Source organism: Suricata suricatta, chromosome 15 (genome assembly GCF_006229205.1).
Source record: "Suricata suricatta isolate VVHF042 chromosome 15, meerkat_22Aug2017_6uvM2_HiC, whole genome shotgun sequence".
NCBI lineage: Eukaryota > Metazoa > Chordata > Mammalia > Carnivora > Herpestidae > Suricata > Suricata suricatta.
This window is the reverse complement of record NC_043714.1, coordinates 32167953-32191031: the sequence shown is the minus strand read 5'-3', so window position 1 is coordinate 32191031 and position 23079 is coordinate 32167953. Positions and strand designations below refer to the sequence as shown.

The 23079-nt window shown below is 37.2% G+C and overlaps 1 protein-coding gene and 2 pseudogenes across 3 annotated transcripts in view; all 3 read left to right on the top strand.

Annotated features, from left to right (window-relative positions):
* Nucleotides 1–1744: 1744 nt before the first annotated feature.
* RMDN1 (regulator of microtubule dynamics 1) overlaps nucleotides 1745–23079 on the top strand; it is a 45490-nt gene continuing 24155 nt past the window's right edge. For 2 of the 3 annotated variants that reach the window (XM_029923211.1, XM_029923210.1), the window contains exons 1-2: nucleotides 1745–1988; nucleotides 15200–15317. In XM_029923211.1, the coding sequence (XP_029779071.1) occupies nucleotides 1860–1988; nucleotides 15200–15317 (247 nt within the window). In that variant the 5' untranslated portion in view covers nucleotides 1745–1859. The other variant, XM_029923212.1, reaches the window with a different exon arrangement.
* On the top strand, nucleotides 9693–11041 carry LOC115278728 (annotated as a pseudogene).
* On the top strand, nucleotides 17361–18434 carry LOC115279426 (annotated as a pseudogene).

The window sequence follows — 23079 nt, the reverse complement described above, 5'->3', positions numbered from 1 at the left end:
CTCTCTCTCTCTCTCTCTCTCTCTGCCCCTCCCCCACTCACACTCCGTCTCTCGCTCTCTCAGAAATGAATAAACTTTAAAAAATAAAAATAAAATAAAATAAAATTTCACTCTGGCTGGGCCACCTGGCTGGCTCAGTCAGTAGAACATATGACACTTGATCTTAAGGTTGTAAGTTTGACCCCCATGTTGGATCTAGAGATTACTTTAAAATAAAACCTTAAACAAAACTTCACTCTGGCTAAGATACCAGAAACTCAATTTCAGGATTATCATGGCACCCAGTTATATGAACACATTATCTAGGAATACTGAGGTAGTTACCAGTAGAAATACGTAAACATGTTTTCCTCTGGAAAAAAACACTAGGGATCAAAAAGGTTAAGAAGAGGCTCTCTATATTTTTTAAAATATACTTTAAAAACAAAAAAAAATATTACTGATGTAATCCTAAAGGAAGGCTGATTTAATGGGAAATGGTGGAGGGAGCAATCCTATGGAGGGGGGATTGGACTTGGAATTTAAAAACATGAATTCCAGTCTTCCAATAATACCTATTAACCATGTATCCTTGGTTAATAAATCTCTTTGAGCTACAGAGCTCTTGTTACTTTAGCATACCCATTATTTCATAAGGTAGTTGGGAAGACCGAAGTAACTAAGTATGTGTTATTTCACTACATAACATATAGGTAATATATAGGTACCATATCAGTTCAACCTAATTTTATTTATTTTGTTTTCTTAAGTTTATTTATTTTGAGAGAGAGACAGACAGAGAGAGGGAGAGAGAAAAATCCCAAACAGCTTCTGTGCTGCCAGCCTGCTCAGCACCCCACAGGGGCTTGATCTCACCAACTGACAAATCATGAATGGAAATTAAGAGTGGGATGCTCAACTGACTGAGCCACTCAAGCGCCCTGTTTGCAACCTAATTTTAAAACGATGACTATCTTCCCTGATTGCCTATAAAAAAGGTTCATGTAGTCCAGATAGTAGGTACTTCATTTGCAGCTTGTGTTTTCACCCACATCATTTCCAAACTAAGCTTCAAAACCTCTTCATTGCTTCCAAAAGTATTCTGCTCTGGTGAGAGGTATCCAACTTACCAAATATTTTGAGGGGAACCCAGGGGTTTTGTACTACATATTCCACAGCAAACAAGGGCATCAAGTTTTTGTCAGGAGGGCTCTTCTCCCTTTCTTTTCTACTAAGACCAGCTTGGGCTTCACATTCTTTATCTTCTCTGACTTCTCTCTTTTCCCCCCAGAACTCCCCCTCCAATCTCTCTATCTCTTCCTTTCTTTTCTTTATGTGGATTAATTCTTCTAAGCATTTATTTCCAAAATGGATTCTCAATCTCTCAATCTCTTCCTTTCTTTTCTTTATGTGGATTAATTCTTCTAAGCATTTATTTCCAAAATGGATTCTCCCTATCTTTGAAAGCTGCAGGGAATTAGAATCAACAAATTTTTTCATCTTGCTTACTTAAATTCTCGGATCTGAGAACTTTCAGTTTTGCTCTGCTAATTAACCCTGTGCCAAGGCGTTGACAGACAACCCCTCTTTCCCCAGCCCACTCCCACAGGGAAAAGACTGAAACGAGACGGTACCCAGGAGGAAACAATCGCCCTTCCCCCAAGTCCACTCGTGCGCAGGCGCGGAAGGGCCGCTAAGTCCCACCCAACCGGGTATTTCCCACCCCGAGAACCTGCGGGCCGGAAGTCGTGTAGCGGAAGAGGCGCCGTCCCGGAAGCGGGAAGACACGGGTTTCTTGGGAAGGACTTGCGCGCTCTTAGCTCTAACGCGCTCCATAGCGGCCTAAAAGGGTGAAGGGTCAGGTCAGCGAGTTGTAGGTCATGGCGCTGGCCGCGCGACTCTGGCGCTTTCTCCCTTTGGCACACGCCACTGTCCCGGTACCCCGGCTCTTAACGGGTGTTGCTGCCAGCTGGGGCCGGAGCTGTGCTTGGCGACTCTGCGGCTCTGAGGTACCCCTACTGCTCTGACTCCCGCTCCCCCCACTACTTGCTGGGCTCCAGGAGCCTCTTCTTCAGACAGGCGTCCCCGCGCCACCTTGGGGAATGTAGTGTGAGGTAGGAACTCAGGGCCAGGTGTTCTGGAGCTCTCCAGGTGACTGCGACAGACCGGTCCTCTAGGTTTCACAAGCCTACTTTCTGAATGGGGGTGGGGGGTCGCGGGGGTGGGAGGAGGTATGAGTCCCCCTTACCCCTTCTCCGGAGACTCTGTCTTCTACCCGAGTTTCCTGTAAGAAAGCCGAGAACTTCAGGGGGACGAACCTTGACCGCTGTGAAAATACTTACTTTTGGGGATTCATTACAGCTCCATCAGTCTCCCAGGCGCTCAGTCTTACAGACCTTGAAACATTTGTGGTGTGATTTTAAAAAATTACTGCGACTCAGAAGCAGACATTTTGTAGTCTTTAAGATTTAAAGTTGTTTTATTTGAGTCCTTTGTTTTATCTGCATAATGTTAAGAAAGGATGTTGGATTGTCGTGCCAGTTTTGGCTTTTCTATTATTAGAGACTGTTCGTGGGCCTTGGTTCATCAGTCTGTGAAAGGGGACTGGAGGGTGAGAGTGGGCAATAGTCTATATGATACATATTATTTGAATTAGATGTTTATTTTGAACTCTAAAACACATTTTAAAAAAGTTTATTTATTTATTGGAGAGAGCAGGAGCAGGGGAAGGACAGAGAGAATTCTAAGCTCTGCATTGTCAGTGCAGAGCCCCATGTGGGGCTCAGTCTCAGGAACCGTGAAGTCATGACCAGGTGCCCCTTTATTTTCAATTTATTAATTAGCCTCCATGCTGCTTCTGTAGGGGCTGCACCAATTTACATTCCCACTAACAATGCACAAGGGTTCCCTTTTCTCCACATCCTTACCAACGATTTTTATTTGTCTTTTTGACAGTACCATTCTACCAGGTGGTATCTGATTGTGGTTTTGATTTGTATTTCCCTAATGAGTACCTTTTCGTGTACCTGTTGGCTACTGGTATGTCTTTGAAAAAATGTCTCTTCTGGTATTCTGCCCATTTTTTTAATTGTTTTGACTCTTGAATTGTGAGAGTTCTTTATATAATTTGGATGTTAACTCTTTACCAGATATGTGATGTGCAATTTTTTTAAATTTGTAAGGTTGTTACATTTTGCTGATAGTTTCCTGTGCACAAACCTTTTAGTTTGATGAAGTCTCATTTGTTTATTTTTGCTTTTGTTGCCTTTGCTTTTGCTGTCAAATCTAAAAAGTCATTGCCAAGACCAGTGTCAAGGATCTTACCCCTATGTTTTCTTGTAGGAGTTTATGGTTTTAGATTTGATGTTCAAGTTTTTAGTCTATTTGAGTTAATTTTTGTGTATGCTGTAATAGGGTGGGCCAGTTTTATTCTTTTTCATGTGGTTATCCAGCTTTCTGAACACCACTTATTGAAGAGACTATTGAGTCTCATTGTATATTCTTGGCTCCTATATTTTAAATGTTGGCCTGCATATGCATGGGTGTACTTCTGAACTCAATAATTTGTTTCATTCATCTCTGTGTCTGTAATTGTGGGAATACTATCTATACTGCTTTGATTACTGTAGCTTTCTAATATGTTTTTAAATCAGAAAGCACAATGCCTCCTGCTTTGTTCTGCTTTCTCAAGGTTGCTTTGGGTATTTGGGATCTTTTGCGCTTCCATACAAATTTCAGGATTGCTTGTTCTGTTTCTGTGAACATTGCGATTGGAATTTGAAAATACCATTGAATCTGCTGATTGCTTCAGGTAGTATGGACAGTTTTACAATATTCCAATCCATCAGCACAGAATACCTTCCCATTTATTTGTGTCTTCAGTTTCTGTCATCGATGTCTTATAGTTTATAATGTTACAGGTCTTTTACTTCCTTGGTTAAATTTATTCCTAGATATTTTATTCCTTTTGATGTAACTATAAATAGGATTGTTAGTTTCTTTTTCTGATAGATCATTATTAGTATATACAAATACAGCAGATTTTTGTGTATGGGTTTTGTATCTTGCTGCTTTACTGAATTTATGATTTCCAACACGTTTTTTGATGAGTTCTTTGGAGTTTTTATATATGTAATACCATGTTACTGCAAATTTACTTCTTTCCGATTTGGATACCTTTCCTTTCATTCTGTCCTTTTTCTTTTCTTTCTTTTTTCCTCCCCTAATTTCTTCAGCTAGGATTACTAATACTGTTTTGAATAAGTGGTGAGAATGGGCTTTCTTATCTTGATTCTCATTTTAGAGGAAAAATTTTGTCTTTTCACCATTGAGTGTGATATTATCTATGGACTTGTCATATATTGCCTTTATTATGTTGAGATATGTTCCCTCTGTACCCACTTTGTTGAGAATTTTATTATAAATAAATATTGAATTTTTGTCAGATGCTTTTTGTGTATCTGTTGAGATAATCATGGGGTTTGGGGCCTTCGTTTCGTTGTGTCACCATGATTGATTTGCAGATGTTGAATCATCTTTCATTCCTAGAATAAAATCCACTTAATCATAATGTATTATATTTTCAATGGATTTTTAAAATATATTTATTTATTTGGAGAAAGAACACGAGAGCATGCATGCACGGACGCATGCAGGGGTAGGGTTGGGGGGGGGAAATCCCAAGCAGGCTCCTATTAGATCATTAGATCTAGATCACGAGATCATGGCGTGAGATGAAATTAAGAATTGGATGCCTAACCAGCTGAGCTAACCAGGTGCCCCTCAATGGATTTTTACAAAGCTTTAATTCTAGTGTCCTTAACATACAATGTTATATTCATTTCAGGTGTGTAGTGAGTCAGCAAGTCCACAAATTATTCACTGCTCAGAGATTAAGTGTACTCTTAATACCCTTCACCTGTTTCACCCATTCCTCCACCTACCTCCCCTCTGATAACCGTCTGTTTTCTATGATTTAGTCTTTTTTTTTTTTTTTTTTTGTTTCTGTCTTTCTTTGGTCCGTTTGTGTTCTTTCTTAAATTCTACATATGTGTGAAATCATAGGTATTTGTGTATCTTTGACTTATTTTGCTTACCATTATACCTCTACATCCATCCTTTTTGTTGTAAATTGCAAGATTTTGTTTTTTATGCCTGAATAATATTCCATTGCATCTAGACCACAGCTTTATCCATTCATCTATCAATGGACACTTGGGCTGCTCTTTTAATTTGGCTCTTATAAACAATGCTGCAATAAAAATAGATGTGCATTTATTTTTTTGAATTAGTGTTTTCATACTCTTTCGGTAAATACCCAGTAGTGCGATTGCTGGATCATAGGGTAATTCTATTTAAAAAGTTTTTTTTTGAGGAACCACAGCTTCTGGGTGGTTCAGTTGGTTAAGCATACAACTCTTGTTCTCACCTCAGGTCTTGATTTCAGATTGTAAGTTCAAACCCCATATTGGGCTCTGTCCTGGGCATGAAGCTTACTTAAAAATTTTGAGGAAACTCCATACTGTTTTTCACAGTGGCTGCACCAGTTTGCATACCCACTAACAGTGCATGAGAGTTCCTTTTTCTCCACATTCTTGTCAACATTTGTTGTTTCATGCGTTTTTTTTATTAGCCATTCTGACAGGTATGAGGTGATATCTTAATGTAATTTTGATTTATAATTTCCCTGATGGAGTGATGTTGATTGTGCTTTCATGTGTCTGTTGGGTTCTGTGTGTCTTCTTTGGAGAAATGTCTTTTCATGACTTCTGCCCATTTTAAGTTGGATTATTTGTTTTTTGGGTGTTGAGTTGTGGAAGTTCTTTATATATTTTGGATGCTAACCCTTTTTATCATATATGCCATTTGTAAATGTCTTCTTCCATTCAGTAGGTTGTCTTTGAGTTTTGTTGATTTCCTTTCCTGTGCAGAAGTGTTTTATTTTAATGCAGTCCCAATAGCTTATTTTTGCTTGTTTCCATTGCTTCAGGAGACATTAAGAAAAATGATGTGGGGCCTCTGCCTGGCTCAGTCTGTAGACCTTCAATGCTTGATCTAGGGTCGTGAGTTCATTCCCCACATTGGGCATGGAGCTTGCCTAAAAACAAATAAATACAGTATTAAAAAAAAAAAAGAAAAATGTTGTTATATCCGACGTTAGAGAAATTACTGTCTGTGCTCTTTTCTAGGATTTCTATGGTTTCAGGTCCCACATTTAGGTCCTTAATCCATTTTAAGTTTATTTTAGTGTACGGTATAAAATAGTGGTCTAGTTTCATTCTTTTGCATGTTGCTGTCCAGTTTTCCCAACACCATTGTTGCAGAGACTGTCTTTTTTTCCATTGTGTATTCTTGCCTCCTTTGTCAAAGGTGAACTCCCCATGAAAATGTGGGTTTATTTCTGGGCTTTCTATTCCGTTCGTTCCATTGATCTGTTTATCAGCAATTACTCTACTGTCTTGATTACTACAACTTTGTAAAATAACTTAAAATCTGGAATTGTGATACTTCCAGTTTTGTTTTGTTTTTCATGATTGCTTTGGCTATCCAGGGTCTTTTATGGTTCCATACAGATTTTACGGTGGTTTTTTTCCAGTTTTGGGGAAAATCCTGTTGACATTTTTGTGAGGGATTGCATTAAATCTGTAGCTTGCTTGGGGTAGTATGGACAATATCTGCTTTTCTTCTCTTTTTTAAAAATTTGTCTTTATTTTATTTTGAGAGAGTATGTGAGAGGGGAGAGGCAGAGCGAGAGGCAGACACAGAATCTGAAGCAGGCTCCAGGCTTTGAGCTGTCAGCACAGAGTCCAACGCGGGGTTCAAACCCATGGACTTTTGAGATCATGACCTGAGCCAAAGTTGGATGCCTAACCAACTGAGCCACCCAGGCGCCCCACAATATTTGTATTTCTAATCCATGAGCATGTAATGTCTTTTCATTTGTTTGTGTTGTCTTCAGTTTTTTTCATCAGTGTTTTATAGTTTTGAGTACAGGTCTTTTACCTCTTTGGTTAAATTTATTTCTAGGTATTTTATTCTTTTTTGGTGCAAATGTAAATGGGACTTTTTCTTAATTTCTCTTCATTATTAGTGTATAGAAATACAGTGTATTTCTGTACATTGATTTTTGTATACTTCAGTACTGCAATAACTGAATTCATTTATCAGTTCTGGTAGCTCTTTGTTGGCAGCTTTAGGGTTTTTGTTTTTGTTTTTTTGTTTTGTTTTGTTTTTTTGTATTTAGTATCATGTTATCTGCAAAGAGTGAAAGTTTTACTTCTGTCTTACCAATCTGGATATCTTTTTATTCCTTTCTCTTGTCTGATTGCTATGACTAGGACTTCCAGTACTATGTTGAATAAAAGTGGTGAGAGTGGACATCTGTGTCTTGTTTCTCACCTTAGGGGAGAAGCTCTCAATTTTTCTCCATTAAATAATGATGTTAGCTTTGAGTTTTCCATTATATGGCCTTTATTATATTAAGGCATATTCCCACTAAACCTACTTTATGGAGGGCTTTTATCATGATTGGATATTGTATTTTGTGAAATGTTTTTTTGCATCTATTGAAATGATCATTTGGTTTTCATCCTTTCACTTACTGATATAATGTATCAGATTGGATGATTTACAGATATTGAACCATCCTTGCATCTTGGGAATAAATTTCACTTGATTGTGGTGAGTTTTTTTTTATGTATTTTTGAATTAAAATTGCTAATGTTTTGTTGTGGATATTTGCATCTATGTTCACCAGAGATATTTAGCCTGGAGTTTTCTTTTGTTGTATCTGGTTTTGGTATCTGGGTAATAATGCTGGCCTCATAGAATGAATTTGGAAGTTTTTCTTTCTTTTGTACATTTGGAAAAGTTTGAGAAGAATAAAGACTAATTCTTTTCTAAATATTGGGTAGAATTCACCTATGAAGCCATCTGGTCTTGGGCTTTCGTTTGTTTGGCATTTTTGATTAGTGATTCAATTTGATTGCTGATAATTGGTCTGTTCAAATTTTCTGTTTATGGAGTTTTGGGAGATTATATTCATTTTTTCTTGGTTGTCTAGTTTGTGGGCATATGGTTTTTCTTAATATTCTCTTAATCTTTGTATTTCTAAGGCATTAGTTGTTCTGTTTCACTTCTGATATTTTTTAATACTTTTTTTGATGTTTGTTTATTTTTGAGAGAGACAAAGCGCAGTGCAGTAGGAACAGAGAGAGGGAGACACAGAATCCAAAGCAGGCTCCAGGTTTTGAGCTGTCAGCACAGAGCCCTATGTGGGGCTTGAACTCGGAAACTGCGAGATCACAACTTGAGCTAAAGATAGATGTTCAATTGACTGAGCCACCCAAGTGCCCCTGTTTTATCTTTTCAAAATGCCAGCTGTTTATTTCACTAATTTCTTCTGTTATCTTTTTAGTCTCTATTTCATATTTCTCCTCTGATTTTTGTCATTTCTTTTACTAATTTTCAGGGTTTTTTTTCCTTTTTTAAAGCTCCTTGAGATGTAAAGTTAGGTTATATATTAGAAGGGGTTTTTGTTGTTGTTTTTTTAAATGTAGGCATAGATTGCTCTGAACTTTCCTCTTAGATCTACCTTTGCTCCATCCCATAAATTTTGATATGTTGTATCTCCACTAGCACTTGCTTCAAAATATTTTTGTATTTTTCTTTTGATGTCTTCTTTGACCTATTGGTTTTTCAGTGGCATGATGTTTAATCTCCACATATATGTGAATTTTCCAGTTCTCTTCTTGTAATTTATTTCTAGTTTTATACCATTATGTTTGGAAAAGATGCCTGGTATGGTTTCAGTTTTCTTAAGTTTATTAAGACTTATTTGGTAGCCTAACATGTGATCTATCCTCAATAATGTTCCATTGAGAAGGATATGTATTCTGTTGCTTTGCGATGGAATGTTCTGTATATGTTGTCAATTTGGTCTAATATGTTGCTGATATTTTTAAATTGCTTTTCTGTCTGCATGATCTATGCACTGATGAAAGTGGAGATTGAAGTCCCTTACTATTACTATATTGCTATTTCTCTCTTTAGGTCTGTTAGGTGCATAAATATTTACAAGTATTATATCTTTTTATTGGATTGAGCCCTTTATTATTGTGTAGTGACTTTGTCTCTTATTATACTCTTTGTCTTAACGTCTACTTTACTTCACATAAGTGTTGCCACCCCAGTTTTCTTTTAGTTCGTATTTGCATGGAATATCTTTTTCCACCCTCCACTTTCAGTTTGTGTCCTTAAAGCTGAAGTGTGCCTCTTGTAGACAGCAGCATATAGTAGTCTGATTTCTTTTAATTTTTTTTTAAATGTTTTTTTGTTTTTGAGAGAGCAAGAGAGAGACAGAGCATGAGTTGGGGAGGGGCAGAGAGAGAAAGGGAGACACAGAATCTGAAGCAGGCTTCAGTCTCTGAGCTTTCATCATAGAGCCCAACTTGGGCCTTGAACTCATGAACCATGAGATCAAAACCTGAGCCAAAGTCAGATGTTTAACCAACTGAACCATCCAGGTGCCCCTTGTTTTGTTTTTTACACATTCATCTACTGTCTTTGGAGAATTTGGTCTACTAGTATTGAAAATAATTATTGTTGTTAAATATGAATTTACTATTGCTATTTTGTTTGTAGTTTTCTGGCTGTTTTGTAATCCCTTTGTTGCTTTCTTCTCTTGCTCTCAGCCTTTGTGATTAATGATTTTTTTGTAGTGGTATGCCTAGAATACTTTCTTTTGTGTGTGTTTATTGGTTTTTGCTTTGTAGTTACCATGAGCTTTAAGAGTTTTAATAGCTATCTTATTCTGATGGTGCTGAGATTCACTAAGCATGTGCAGGAACAAAGGAGAGGAGTGGAGAGGGTAGTGAATTGGGCAGGGGAGAGCCCCTGGCTGGCTGCCAGAGGACTGTGGCAGGAGGAAGTCCAAGTGTCACTTCAGTTCAACCCAAGGAGCAGGTGCCTGAGATCTGAGCACCTTAATTAACAATAATGGCTAGAGCGCATCTTACAAGTTATAAGTTACAGGAGAGTTGGCCAGAAAGGTCGACAATCATGTCCCCACTCCTGGCCCTTGGGGACCCTCACATTGCTCTGCACTGGGAAGGGGGGGGCTGCTTCAGAATGAAAAGCAAGGAAGGTGTTGTTTCAGCGTTGAGCAGTGAGATGGAGGATCATGCAAACATGTACATTCCCCTGTACCTATCCTCTGCTGGTGCAGGCAAGAGAAGGCAAAGGGGCAACCTGCTCAAGGAGTCTGTTCAGAGTCTTTGTGATTGGTTGTATGAGCACTGATACAATGCCTATCCTTCAGAGCAAGAAAAACGATTACTGTTCCAACAAACACACCTGTCTACACTACATGTTTGTAACTGATATATCATGACCTGCTGCAGGCTCCTCATCGATGTGCTGAGAAAAGATGGCAAAGATCCACATCAGTTCACCGTTTTCTGCTGTGGGGCCAGGATTTCTGAAGTGAGCTCTGTGGAGTCAGCAAGTGCATCAAAAATTTCATACCAGCTCTAGGGGAGAGCTCATTTCATTCCTGTGTAGCTGGACCAAACCCAGCCCCAGGGAGACCACTGTTCCCCAAGTCATCACCCCCAGGATCATTATTGGCTTATCCATCAATGATTTGTCATATCTTTGTGACTGCATTGAAAAACATACCTTTCTCTCTCTGCCAGCCAGTTTCTATGGGACAAAACATAGATATACAACAGATTACAGCCAGCAGCTTTCAGCCAGCAGCTTTACAGACAATCTCCCTCATTGCTGGAAGGACACATGTAAATCTGGACAAAGTACATATATACAGAGTGGTCTTTCCAACTCCTCTCCCTACTGCACTGGACCTCAACTAGGATTTTAGTGGATTTCAGCTTGTAATGGATGTTGCATTCAAATGGGCTGCAAAGATGATGCTTTAGACAAGACTTACAGCTTAACCCTTTTTCAAACAAAACAGTTTTCACAAATGTTATGATTTCTGGGGTGATAGGAAAAGAGAAACTACATTATTTTACACACACACATATACATACGTACATATGTGTGTATATATGTATGTATGTTTTCTAATTTATTTTGAGAGAGCATGCATGTTTGCCTGTAAGCAAGGGAAGAACAGAAAGAGGGAAAGAGAGACTCCAAGCAGGATCTGCACTGACAGCACAGAGCCCAATGCAGGGCTCAATCTTAGAAACCATGAGATTATGACCTGAACCAAAATCAAGAGTCAGATGCTTAACTGAGCCACCCAGGTGTCCCTATTTTATATTTTTTTAACTAATATTTGCATATGGGATTGCTGAATAGAAGCTTCTTGTTAGTGAGATGTCTTCAATGGAAGTTAATCCCAAGAACTATAAACTGAAAGCTACTATAGAAACAAAGGACTTTTTAAAATGTTGCTTGGTAGATTATTCATAACATAAGATGGTTCCCCAAAATCAGATGATTTTATTTTTCTCTATCTCTCTTTTTCCTTTCCTTTCTGTTTGTTTTTTTCAGACTGCAATACTTAGAACCTATAGCATTTTCTCATTTTCATGTGGAACAGGATGCCCATGTACTATCTAATAAATTTATAGTTTTTTTCCGAGTAAGTATGAATCTTGATTGATGCATGTTTTCCATGACAGAATGAAGTATTTTCCAAAAAAAAAAAAAGTTATAACAGTCTGTTTGAAGTTGAGAGCCACTTAAGTCAGATTGTATTCTAAAGCCTTTTTAAAGTTTATTTCTTTATTTAAGTAATCTCTATACCCAATGTGGGGCTCAAACTCATGACCATAAGATCAAGAGTCACATGCTTCTCTGATTGAGCCAGCCAGGTGCCCCTAGAAGGTATTCTAAAGTATTATATTTTTATACTCCCCTCCACATTTTGTGTTTTCGGTGTCATGATTTCAAGACTTATTTTTCATTTTGTGTATTCCTCAACAGATTATTGAATTTACAATTATTTTTACTTTCACACTTTAACCTTCTTTTTAGCTTTATAAGTGGTTAATCCAGTACCTTTGCAACATTTGATTATTCTGTATTTTACTATATTTGCCTTTACAAATGAGATTTATACAGTTGATCTTTGAACAACATGGGGGTTATGGGGAGCAACCCCCTACCCCCATGCATATGAAATCTGTGTATATCTTTTGATTGTATACAAACTTAATTACTACCAGCTTATAAGGAAGCCTTAATAAATAAGTAGTTAACATATTTTGTATGTTGGATTGGAGGCAAGATGATGGAGAAATAGGGAGCTCTGTTCTTCCCGCTTGCATCTCTCAAATGAAAAAGGGCTGAAGCCAAAGGACACTGAACTGCAAGAGTCTGGGAGGAAAAGAGACAGAGTCCACTAAGAAGACAGCCTCAAAGGGCTACCTCAAGAAAGAAGCCAAAGTACACATGGTTGAGAGTCCCAAATATCACTGCAAGTAGGGAAATATTTTAACCAAAGGCATGAGAGAGACCAGGGGACACCATTAAAAGAACACTTCTGGAACAGAAAGGCAGTGAGCCTCCTTTAATATAGCAGAATTCACAGGTACAGAGCACATAACAAGCTTTTAAAACTGACAAGAGACAGGAAGCCTGCCTAAATGATAAAACAGAAGAACTCTCCTCTAAAGAAATTCCAGGAAGAAATGACAGCTAAAGAATTGCTTGAAACAGATACAAGCAAATAACTGACCACGAATTTAGAACAGTAGTCATAAAATTAATCGCTGGGCTTGAGAAAGGCATGGAGACACTGAGAAGCTCTTGCTATAAAGATTATGGACCTTAAAAATCGTTTTCATGAATTACAAAATGCTATAAATGAGGTGCATAATAAAATGGAGGTGGCCACTGCATGGATTGAAGAGGCAGAGAGGAGAATAGATGAATTAGAAGACGAAAGTATAGAAAAAAAGGAAGCTGAGAAAGAGACATAAGTTGATCCAGGAGCAAGAAAGGAGAATTCGAGAATGGAGTGATACAGTCAAATGGAACAATATCCGTATCAAAGGAATTCTTGAAGAAGAAGAAGAAGAGGGAGGAGGAGGAGCAGAGGAGGGGAGGAGGCGGCGGAGGCGGCGGCTGTGGAATTCAGTTTCTTCTCAAGTGTGCATGGCACATTCTCCAAGATCACATACTGGGTCATAAAGCAGCCCTCGATAAATATAAAAGAACTGAGATCATACCATGCACACTTTCAGATCACAATGCTATGAAACTTGAAACTCCAAACCTCCAAACTTGAAACCTCTAAAAACAAGGAAGTTAAAGAACATTCTACTAAAGAACGAATGGGTCAATCAGGCAATTAGAGAAGAAATTTAAAAATATATGGAAACAAATGAAAATGAAAATGCAACAATCCAAACTCTTTGGGATGCAACAAAGGCAGTCCTAAGAGGAAAGTATATTGCTTCCAGGCCTATTTCAAGAAACTAGAAAAAGCGCAAATACAAAATCGAACAGCACACCTAAAGTAACTAGAAGCAGAGCAGCAAGAACAGCCCAAACCCAACAAAAGAAGAGAAATAATAAAGATCAGGGCAGGAATAAACAATATAGAATCCAGAAAAACAATTGAACAGATCAGTGAAACCAAGAGTTGGTTTTTTGAAAAAACAAAATTGATAAACCTCTAGCCAGGCTTCTCAGAAGGAAAAGAGAGAGCATCCAAATAGACAAAATCACGAATGAAAATGGATTTATTACAACCCATCCCTCAGAAATACAACCAATTATCAGGGAATACTATGAAAAATTATATGCCAACAAATGGGACAACCTAGAAAAATGGACAAATTCCTAAACACATCCACACTACCAAAATTCAAATGGGAAGAGTTTCAAAATCTGTACAGACCCATAGCTAGTGAAGAAATTGATCAGTTATCAAAAATCTCCCAACGAGTGAAGAACCCAGGGCCAGATGGCTTCCCTGGGGAATTCTGCCAGACATTTAAAGCAGAGTTAATACTCATTCTTCTCAAGCTATTCCAAAAAATAGAAATGGAAGGAAAACTTCTGGATTCATTCTACAAAGCCAGCATCACTTTGATTGCCAAACCAGACAGAGACCCAGCCAAAAAAGAGAACTATAAGCCAATGTCCTCGATGAATACAGATGCAAAAATCCTCAACAAGATACTTGCAAGTTGAATTCAACAGCATATAAAAAGATTATCCATCATGATCAAGTGGGATTAATTCCTGGGCTGCAGGGCTGGTTCAATATTTTCAAATCCATCAGTGTGATACATCACATTTAAAAAAGAAAAGATAAAAACCATATGATCCTGTGGATAGGTGCAGAAAAAGCATTTGACAAAATACAGCACCCTTTCTTAATAAAGATCCTTGAGAAAGTCGGGATAGAAGGAACTTACTTAAACATCATAAAAGCCATTTATGAAAAGACTACAGCTAATAACATCCTCAATGAGGGAAAACCTGAGAGCTTTCCCCGAGATCAGGAACACGACAGGGATGTCCACTCTCACCACTGTTGTTTAACATAATGCTGGAAGTTGTAGCGTCAGCAATCAGACAACCAAAGGAAATAAAAGGCATCCAGAATTGGCAAAGACGAAGTCAAACTTTTCTTTTCACACTTGAGCCGAAGTTGGATGCTTAACTGGCTGAGCCATCAGGCGCCCCTAAATATTTAAAAAAAAATTTTTTTTTTAATGAAATGTAGATCTTATAATCCAGGGCTTACCAGCATGACTGTGAGTATTAGATAAGTTACTCTCATTAGCCTTCACCATTGTTAAGAACCTTTTCTTAAAAGAATATGCTCTCCCTATAAGGTAACTGTGTGAAATAGTTTCACTGAAGAATTTGATGAAGGAAATTTTGAACTTCCAATATTCTTTTTCTTTTAAGTTTATTTATTTTGAGGGAGAGAGGGAGGGACAGGGAAAAGCCAGAGAGAGAAAATCCAAGCAAGCCTACCCTGTCAGTGCAGAGTCCGATGCAGGCCTCAAACTCCAGGAACTGCACCAGACCATGACCAGGGCCAGAATCAAGGGTTGGACACTTAACCGACTGAGCCACCCAGGCACCTCTGAACTTCCAATATACTTAGGATTGATTGCTTTGGGGGTATGAGAAAATTGATGGAATTTTTCTTAATTGATGTAAGTTTTGCTTGGAATAGCTGTTCCTGCAAATTTTGTGTTTGATAACTGACTATTTGTATCCATAGGTGATGGGAAACCTAGGAGCTTTCAAAAGAAGCCTTTTATTCTCAGCCTTTTCTTATTTGGGTTTTGAAGCATATCAAGTATTTTCCCAGGCTGCTGTGGTTCATGCCACAGCCAAAGGTAAGCCTAAGCTAAACATGTGGACTACTTAGAGTTATTTATGTTTGTTAGATTTTGTTAATGACTTAGAGTTATTTTTGAATAGGTAATGAAACTAACATTGTTAGAGGCTATATTATTTTCTGCTTTTCTCTACTTGTCCGTGAGTCTGATAATATATATGTATGTATGTATGTGTGTGTTTTATCTGTGTGAATGTGTGTGTGTGTGTGTGTATATATGTATATATGTATATATATATATATATATATATATATATATATATATGTCTGTGTATATATAATCTCTTCTAGCCAGTAGAGTTCCTTCAGTGAGAAATACTCTGTTAATACTTTGTAGTTTTTACAGGACCCTTGGGGCAAGAATGTTTTCTTACATTTTTAAAAGGCTGAGGGATTTGGCAGGGAGGGATATATATATATCACAGAGACTATATCTGGCCCTTATGACACAATTATTTTTTTTGTTTGTTTCCTTAATTCCAAGGTATTAACATTGTTCTTGGTATAGTTAAGAAAGGCCCAGTTACTTTGAGGTGTAAGTATCTTATTTACAAACAATGCAATTTGGTACTAAGTATCAAGTAACTGATAGAAAAGTAGAAAAATTCTATCAAATTTGTTATTTGGCATTCTGTAGATAAGTAAACATATATCAAGACTTAAAAAATTAAATATAATTAAAGCAGTTGTATATTAGGGCCATAATTTCAGTATATTAGAAAAAAACTTTTTTAAATGTTTATTTTTGAGAGAGAAAGAGAGAGGGAGTAAGGCAGGGCAGAGAGAGAGGGAGACAGAGAATCTGAAGTGGGTCAGGGCTGACAACAGAGAGCTTGGCACAGGACTCAAACTCAGAAACTATGAAACTGTGACCTAAGCCGAAGTTGGACACTTAACTGACTGAGCCACCCATGTGCCCTAGAAGAAAACTTTTAACTTATGGGTTAAACTTTATTTTTTATCGTCCCCACCTTTTAATCATCAAGAAGGAGACTGGGGAAGGAAGTAAAGATTTTGTTTTGAGTAGATATTCTTATTAAAGTTGTGATAGTTGAAGAATTTGAGAATATTAGCCAAAAACTAGTTATTTATTGATTTCATTTGCCCATGACTATTCTTATCTTAAAAAGAGCAAATAATTGAGAATTACTATGGTTTTGTTTTATCTTTTCCTTTTTCTAATGTATAATTTTTATGAAGGAGTAGAGGACTTGATTCCCTAGACTTTTTGCCCTAACCTCAATTCTCACAGAACCTTGTAAAGTAATCATGTAGTGTAAAGTGTATTATGATATGGTAATTTTTTAAAACTTATCCTTGAGAGGTGTTGCAGTTTTAAGATTTTTTCTGTGTGTGTATTTGTGTTCATATTCCATTGTAGTATTTTTTTTAAGTGAACTCTCTGCCCAAGGTGGCTTGAACTTAGGACCTGGATATCATGAGTTGCATTCTTTACTGACGGAGCCAGCCAGGCTCCACCCATTATAGTATTAACTTTTGGAAAGAAGCTCAAAGTTTAACTCCTTTGAAGTCAAAGTGTGAGAGAAGAAATGAGAACTTTAATCAACCTTTTTTCATCTGTCACACTTAGTTTCAGTGTGCTTCAGTAACATTTCCTTACAGAAAATGAGTGCAAAGTTGTAGTGTTTCCCTGAGGCTACAAAATATGGCACTTTGAAAGGCAAAGCTGAAATTAATTTTAACTTTAATGGTAATAGCCTCTTTTTTTAAAATTACTGCATATTCAGTAGATTAAAAAGAACATTTTAATTAATGTATAGACAGCTTGTGAGGGTTACACAAACTTAGTGTGGTCTTGCACAGCCTCAGTAGCAAGCTGGCGGGTGGGTGTGGGGGAGGAGAGTTGGAGGTTTAGTGCATTAAACCTTAAACTGTTTCTTAACTTTGTGCCTCAAAGAACTCTTATGTGACTTTTTTCCATTCTCAACTTCTTGAATGAGACATCATGAGCTGGGCTGGGGGGGTCTTGTGGGCAAGCCGGAGAACAGGCACCATAGGAGTGAATTTCTTTTGCCTACGGATGGCTCTGTGTCCTTGCCAGGTGGCATGCGGCCCCTTGAGGGACAGCTGGTCCTTCAGTCCCATCTCTAAGATGATAACTGTCAGGTGTGAACTTCCTAAGAATTTCACTTCAGAGGAGACAGTTCAAGACAATAAGATCTCCATTATAGGAACTGGATCAGTTGGCTTGGCCTGTGCTGTCAGCTTCTTATTAAAAGGCTTGAGTGATGAAGTTGCCTTTGTGGATGAAGGGTGAGAGAGTGGATCTTCAGCATGGCAGCTCTATCATGAAAATGCCAAATATATTTTCCAACCTAGATTACCTTGTCAGTGCAGACTCCAACTTGGTGATTATCACAGCAGGTGCATGCCCAGGAAAAGGAGAAACATGCCTTGATGTAGTCGAGAAATGTGTCCTTTAAATTCATGATTTCCTAGTATAGTCCCCCGTGCAAAATGATAGTGGTTTCCAATCCAGTGGATATCTTAACTTACATAGCTTGGAAGTTGAGTGCAATCCCAAAACTGTGTTATTGGAAGTGGCTTTATCTGGATACTGCCTCTTTCTTTCTTTATTGGGCAAAGGCTTGGTGTCCACTCCAAAAGTTGTCAAGAATGGATCCTTGGAGAGCATGGAGACTTAAGTGTACCTGTGTGGAGTGGAGTTCACATTGCTGGTATCCCCTTGAAGGATCTGAATTCAGAAATAGGAACAGATAAAGATTCTGAGCACTGGGAAAATGTCCACAAAGAAGTGATAACCTGTGGTTATGAGATGTTTAAAATGAAAGGTTATACTAATTGGGCTGTTGGCCTATCTGTAGTTGACTTGCTGGAAAGCATTTTGAAAAATCTTAGAGTGCATCCAGTTTCCACCACAACTAAGGGCCTCTATGGAATAAATGAAGAGGTATTTCTTAGTGTTCTTTGTATCCTCGGAGAGAATAGTATTGCAGACTTTCTAAAAATAAAACTGACCCCTGAAGAGAAGGTCTGCTTGAGAAAGTGCAGAGAAGCTTTGGGAAATACGGAAGGAGATCAAGGTTTTAAGTTGTTTAAAGCTATCCTTCTGAACTTAGTGAAGGAGAAATAGTAGTTGTAGGATTGTATATTAAACTTTTGAATAAACTTAAATTCGTATGTGTATATTATAGTAGTTGCTATTTGGTCTAAACGTATGTATGTTTAATGTGTTGTAGAAGTTCTGGTTCTTTTCATCCAGTATATACCAATTCTTTCATTCTGGCTGGCTTTTATTTTTGTTCATTTATGTGGTGCTTTAAAGTTTTTAACTTCCTCTACAAATATAAAAATAAAAGTATTTGCAGACAAAAATAGCTCTGTTAGTTCTGATCCTAATACCAAATAAAACCTTGATTTGATCTTGAAAAAAATTTTTAATATTCCAAAATGTAACTTATTCCAAAATCTAAATGTATTGTCTTAAAGATTTTAATGAAAGGTGCCTTATATATTAGAATCCTTCCTGTATTTTCAAGCATATTTTTAGTACTTGGAAAGTTAATACAAAAAATGGAGTATGGATATTTATTTAGCCTACTTTGATTTTCTTTAGCTTTGTTTTCTTAAATAAAATGTCACCTTTTTTTAATGTTTTATTTATTTTTGATAGTGCATGAGAGGGGGAGGGGCAGAGAAAGAGGGAAACACAGAACCGGAAGCAGGCTCCAGGCTCTGAGCTAACTGTCAGCACAGAGCCTGACGCGGGGCTCAAACCCACGAACATGAGATCTGACCTGAGCTGAAGTCGGAGGCTTAACCGACTGAGCCACTCAGGCGCCCCAAAATGTCACTTTATAATTAGTTGATTGGCATGTTCATTATAATTTGTGAGACAAGGCCATAGCCCTTGGGCGGGGGGGGGGGGATCAATTATTGATAAAATATAGAGATCAAATTTTCTTTTAACTTGGAAAATGATCCATGTTTCATTAAAGCCTTAATTTTATCACTACTTACAAGTTTTACTCTGTCATGTATCTGTCTCCCTTTTGGTGTACTGTGATCTTTATAGTTTTTAGGAAATGGCCTTTAGAGAATTCCACTCATCAATACTGCTTAGTTCTCTTTAGAGTTGCTTCATGCTCATTGAAGCCAATTAAAAACTTCTTTATTCATCAGTATGCTGGTATAAAATCTTGTTCTGAAGTGAGATATATTTAGAATTTAAGGGCATATGTATTTTTTGACATTTCATTTGGATGGGATTGTGGGACTCATTTTTAAAATGATAACGTCTATATTTACCCCAAGATAGTGCAAATACCCACTTGATGTGGCCGCAGTTGAAAGTAGAAACTTTCCAGTAGAAAGTTTTTCCTTATTTCCTTAAAATAGATGACAAAATTTAAAGCTCCTAAATGCTAATGCTGTTACAGTACTTATGTGTGTGAGAGAGTGAAAGGTCACTTGTAAAACACCTAAAAGATAATTATAAGTGGCCCATTAGTAAATAAAGATTCTTCATATCTGCAAATGGGCTGTAGCTGTTTTTTTTTTTTTTTACTTGTTTAATATAATCACTTCAGTTACTTGTATTGATTCGTCTTTGATGAGTCTGCAGAACTGAGGTCAGTGCTCCTTCATCTGTACTCCTTTGTAGTAAAGCAGGGCACCTTTAAAGGCACTGCTTCCGGTACTGCTTAGACCCAGTATTGTTGATGTGAAAAATTTGCCTTAAATTTTGATGATGTTGCTACTTAAGCCTTCTAGCCCTAGAAAAATCCTAAAGTATCTGAAAAAAATCTAGGTACTCATTTTCTACTTTGTAAGTATAAGGAGAAACTTCCAGAAATAGAGCCGTTTTGCTTGCTTAAAGAAGTAGAGATTTTGTCCAGATACCTGGTTAAGAGTACACTTACCAATAAAAACCAGAAAACCAAAGTTTAGTAACTGAAGTCACATCAGTGACATTTTTTTAAATTCTAAGATTTATGATTATGTGCATATTGATTTTAGGCTAAATAAGCTAAATTTAAGATTTCATTGTACAGCTGAATTAATATCTTAGTTCATCCTGCCATATTATTATGTTGAAAAGTAATTTACTTTAAAAGTTTATTCCACTTTGTAGTGCCTAGGTAGCTTAGTCGGTTAAGTGTCCAGCTTTGGCTCAGGTCATGATCTCATGTTTGTGGGTTTGAGCCCCGCATCAGGCTTTGTGCTGACAGCTCAGAGCCTGGAGCCTGCTTCAGATTCTGTCTCCCTCTCTCTCTGACCTTCCCCTGCTCGCACTGTCTCTGTCTCAAAAATAAATAAAAGACACAAAAAAAGTTTACTCCATTTTATAGAAGATGGTCTCTTTATATCAGTAACATAGCTTATGTTTTAAATATTTTCAGGAAAAGTGCAGAGCATTAAACAAGTAAAAAAAAAAAAAAAAAAAAGCTACAGCCCATTTGCAGATATGAGTGGTCTACAGTATTCTCCCACCCTAGTTCCTCTGTGAGTCTGTAATATCAGAGTAAGTGCATTTTTTTTCTTGTCAATTGCACACTGTATGATTTTAGAAATTTGTTTGAAAAATTAAGAAAAACATATTTAAAGCCTGGATATTATAGTTTATGGAACTATACAGTATAATTAAAAAAAATAGGAAATAAGTGACTTAAGAATAGTACACAAAAAGAAGGATTTTAAGTTTTATAAAAATTTATTTTTATTCTTTATTTTTGAGAAAGGGAGACACAGAATCCAAAGCAAGCTCCAGACTTCTGAGCTGGTTTTAAATTATTTTAAATTATTAACTTTATTTTTACATTTCTCTTTTAATTGTGTGGATGATGAGATCAAGCATTCCTAGATAATGTTAAGGACAGTAATCTCTATCAGTCTTCTCAGAAAGTCTGAGAAAAATCAGTGAATAGAATTAAGTATAGCTTTGCGATTTACACATACCATGTATGCATTCAAATATGCTAGATCAGTATATTTAATTTTGTGTTTAATATTTAAGTTTTGTATGACAGCAGCTGTAACAAATTACCACAAATTTAGTAACCTAAAACAACATAAATTTATTATCTTACAATTCTTAGTTCAAAAGTCCCAGAAATGGGTCCCACTAGATTAAAATCAAGGAGTTGGCAGGGCTGTAATCCTTTCTGGAGGCTTTAGGGGAGAATTCTTGTTTTCAGCTTCTAGAGGCTTCCCATATTTCTTTACTGAACACCCTTTCCTCCATGTTCAGAGCCAGCAATCATTTCACTCTGGCCTTGTTTTCTTTGTTATACCTCATCTGACTTTCTTCTGCCTTCCTCTTCTACTTTTAAGGACTCTTGGGAGTATATTGGGCCCCTGGCTAATCCAATATCATTTCCTGTTTTAAGGTTAGCTGATTAGTAGCCTTAATTCTAGTTACATACTTAATTCCTCTTTGTCATGAGTCCTATACATTTTTACAGGTTCTGGTGATTAAGATGTAGACCATTTTGGAGCCATTAATCTGCCTACCACAAATATCAATTAAGAATGCTAAGATTACTACTTTTTAAGAATCTTTGGGTTGTTGGGGATGTTTGGCTGGCTCGTTGTTAGGGCACACAACTCTTGATCTTGAGGTTGTGAATTTGAGCCCCACGTTGGGTGTAGAGATTACTTAAAAAAAAAAAAACTTTGGGTTGTTACAACCCAAATTTGGACAGTCAGCCACTGATAAAAATATACAATAAAATGGAAGCCAACTTAAGAAAACTAACCAGCCATGTGAATATTGAATTATAGAACTCAACCAGATTGAGATAGGATTAAAGAAGAATTTGCTAATTCATTTAATTTTTCTTAAGCTAGTTATAAGTACATCATGATATCAATTTAGTAAAAAATGTTTTACATAGTTGTGTCAAATTCAGGAGATCTTAATTTTTAAAAAATTAAATTCAACCTCAAATACATTCTTATCAATTAAAGCATACTAAGGTAAATAATGAACTTACTTGAACATATTGAAATGTTGGCTTATCTGTAGGACTAAGTATTACTGTACCCTTATAGAAGACAGTTCTGTATGTTGTTCCTTAGAAATAATTGGGGGGCACCTGGGTGGCTCAGTTGGTTAAGCGTCCAGCTTCGGCTCAGGTCATGATCTCACGTTCGTGGGTTCAAGCCCCACGTCAGGGCTCTGCGCTGACGGCTCAGGGCCTGGAGCCTGTCTTCAGATTCTGTGTCTCCCTCTCTCTCTCTGACTCTACCCTGCTCATGCTGTCTGTCTTTCTCTCTCTCAAAACAATAAATAAAACATTAAAAAAAAAAAAGAAAAATAATTGGAATATCCATGGGGTGCCTAGGTGGCTCAGTCGGTTAAGAAATAATTGGAATATCCTGAAATTCAAGCTTACTGGTTTTTTTGTCAGGAACTAATCATCTTTTTTTTAGAGCATCACATTGTGTATAAGGCTAATATGTTTTGTAGTAATGTGTAAACTAGTTAATGAATTGGTTGGTACATAGTGCCATGAGGCAAGTTTCAGATTCTCTGTGTAGTTACATTCATGTAAATTTTTGATGACAGATTTGACTTTTTCTGTAACAGCATCTGTAAGAGCATAAAGAGAGTCTAGTGAAATAGTGTGGTGCAATTCATTCAAATTAATAATTTTGGGGCACCTGGGTGGCTCAGTCAGTTAAGCCTCTTGCTTCAGCTCAGGTCATGATCTCATGTTCATGGGTTCGAGCCCACTGTTGGGCTCTGTGCTGACAGCTAGCTCAGAGCCTGCTTC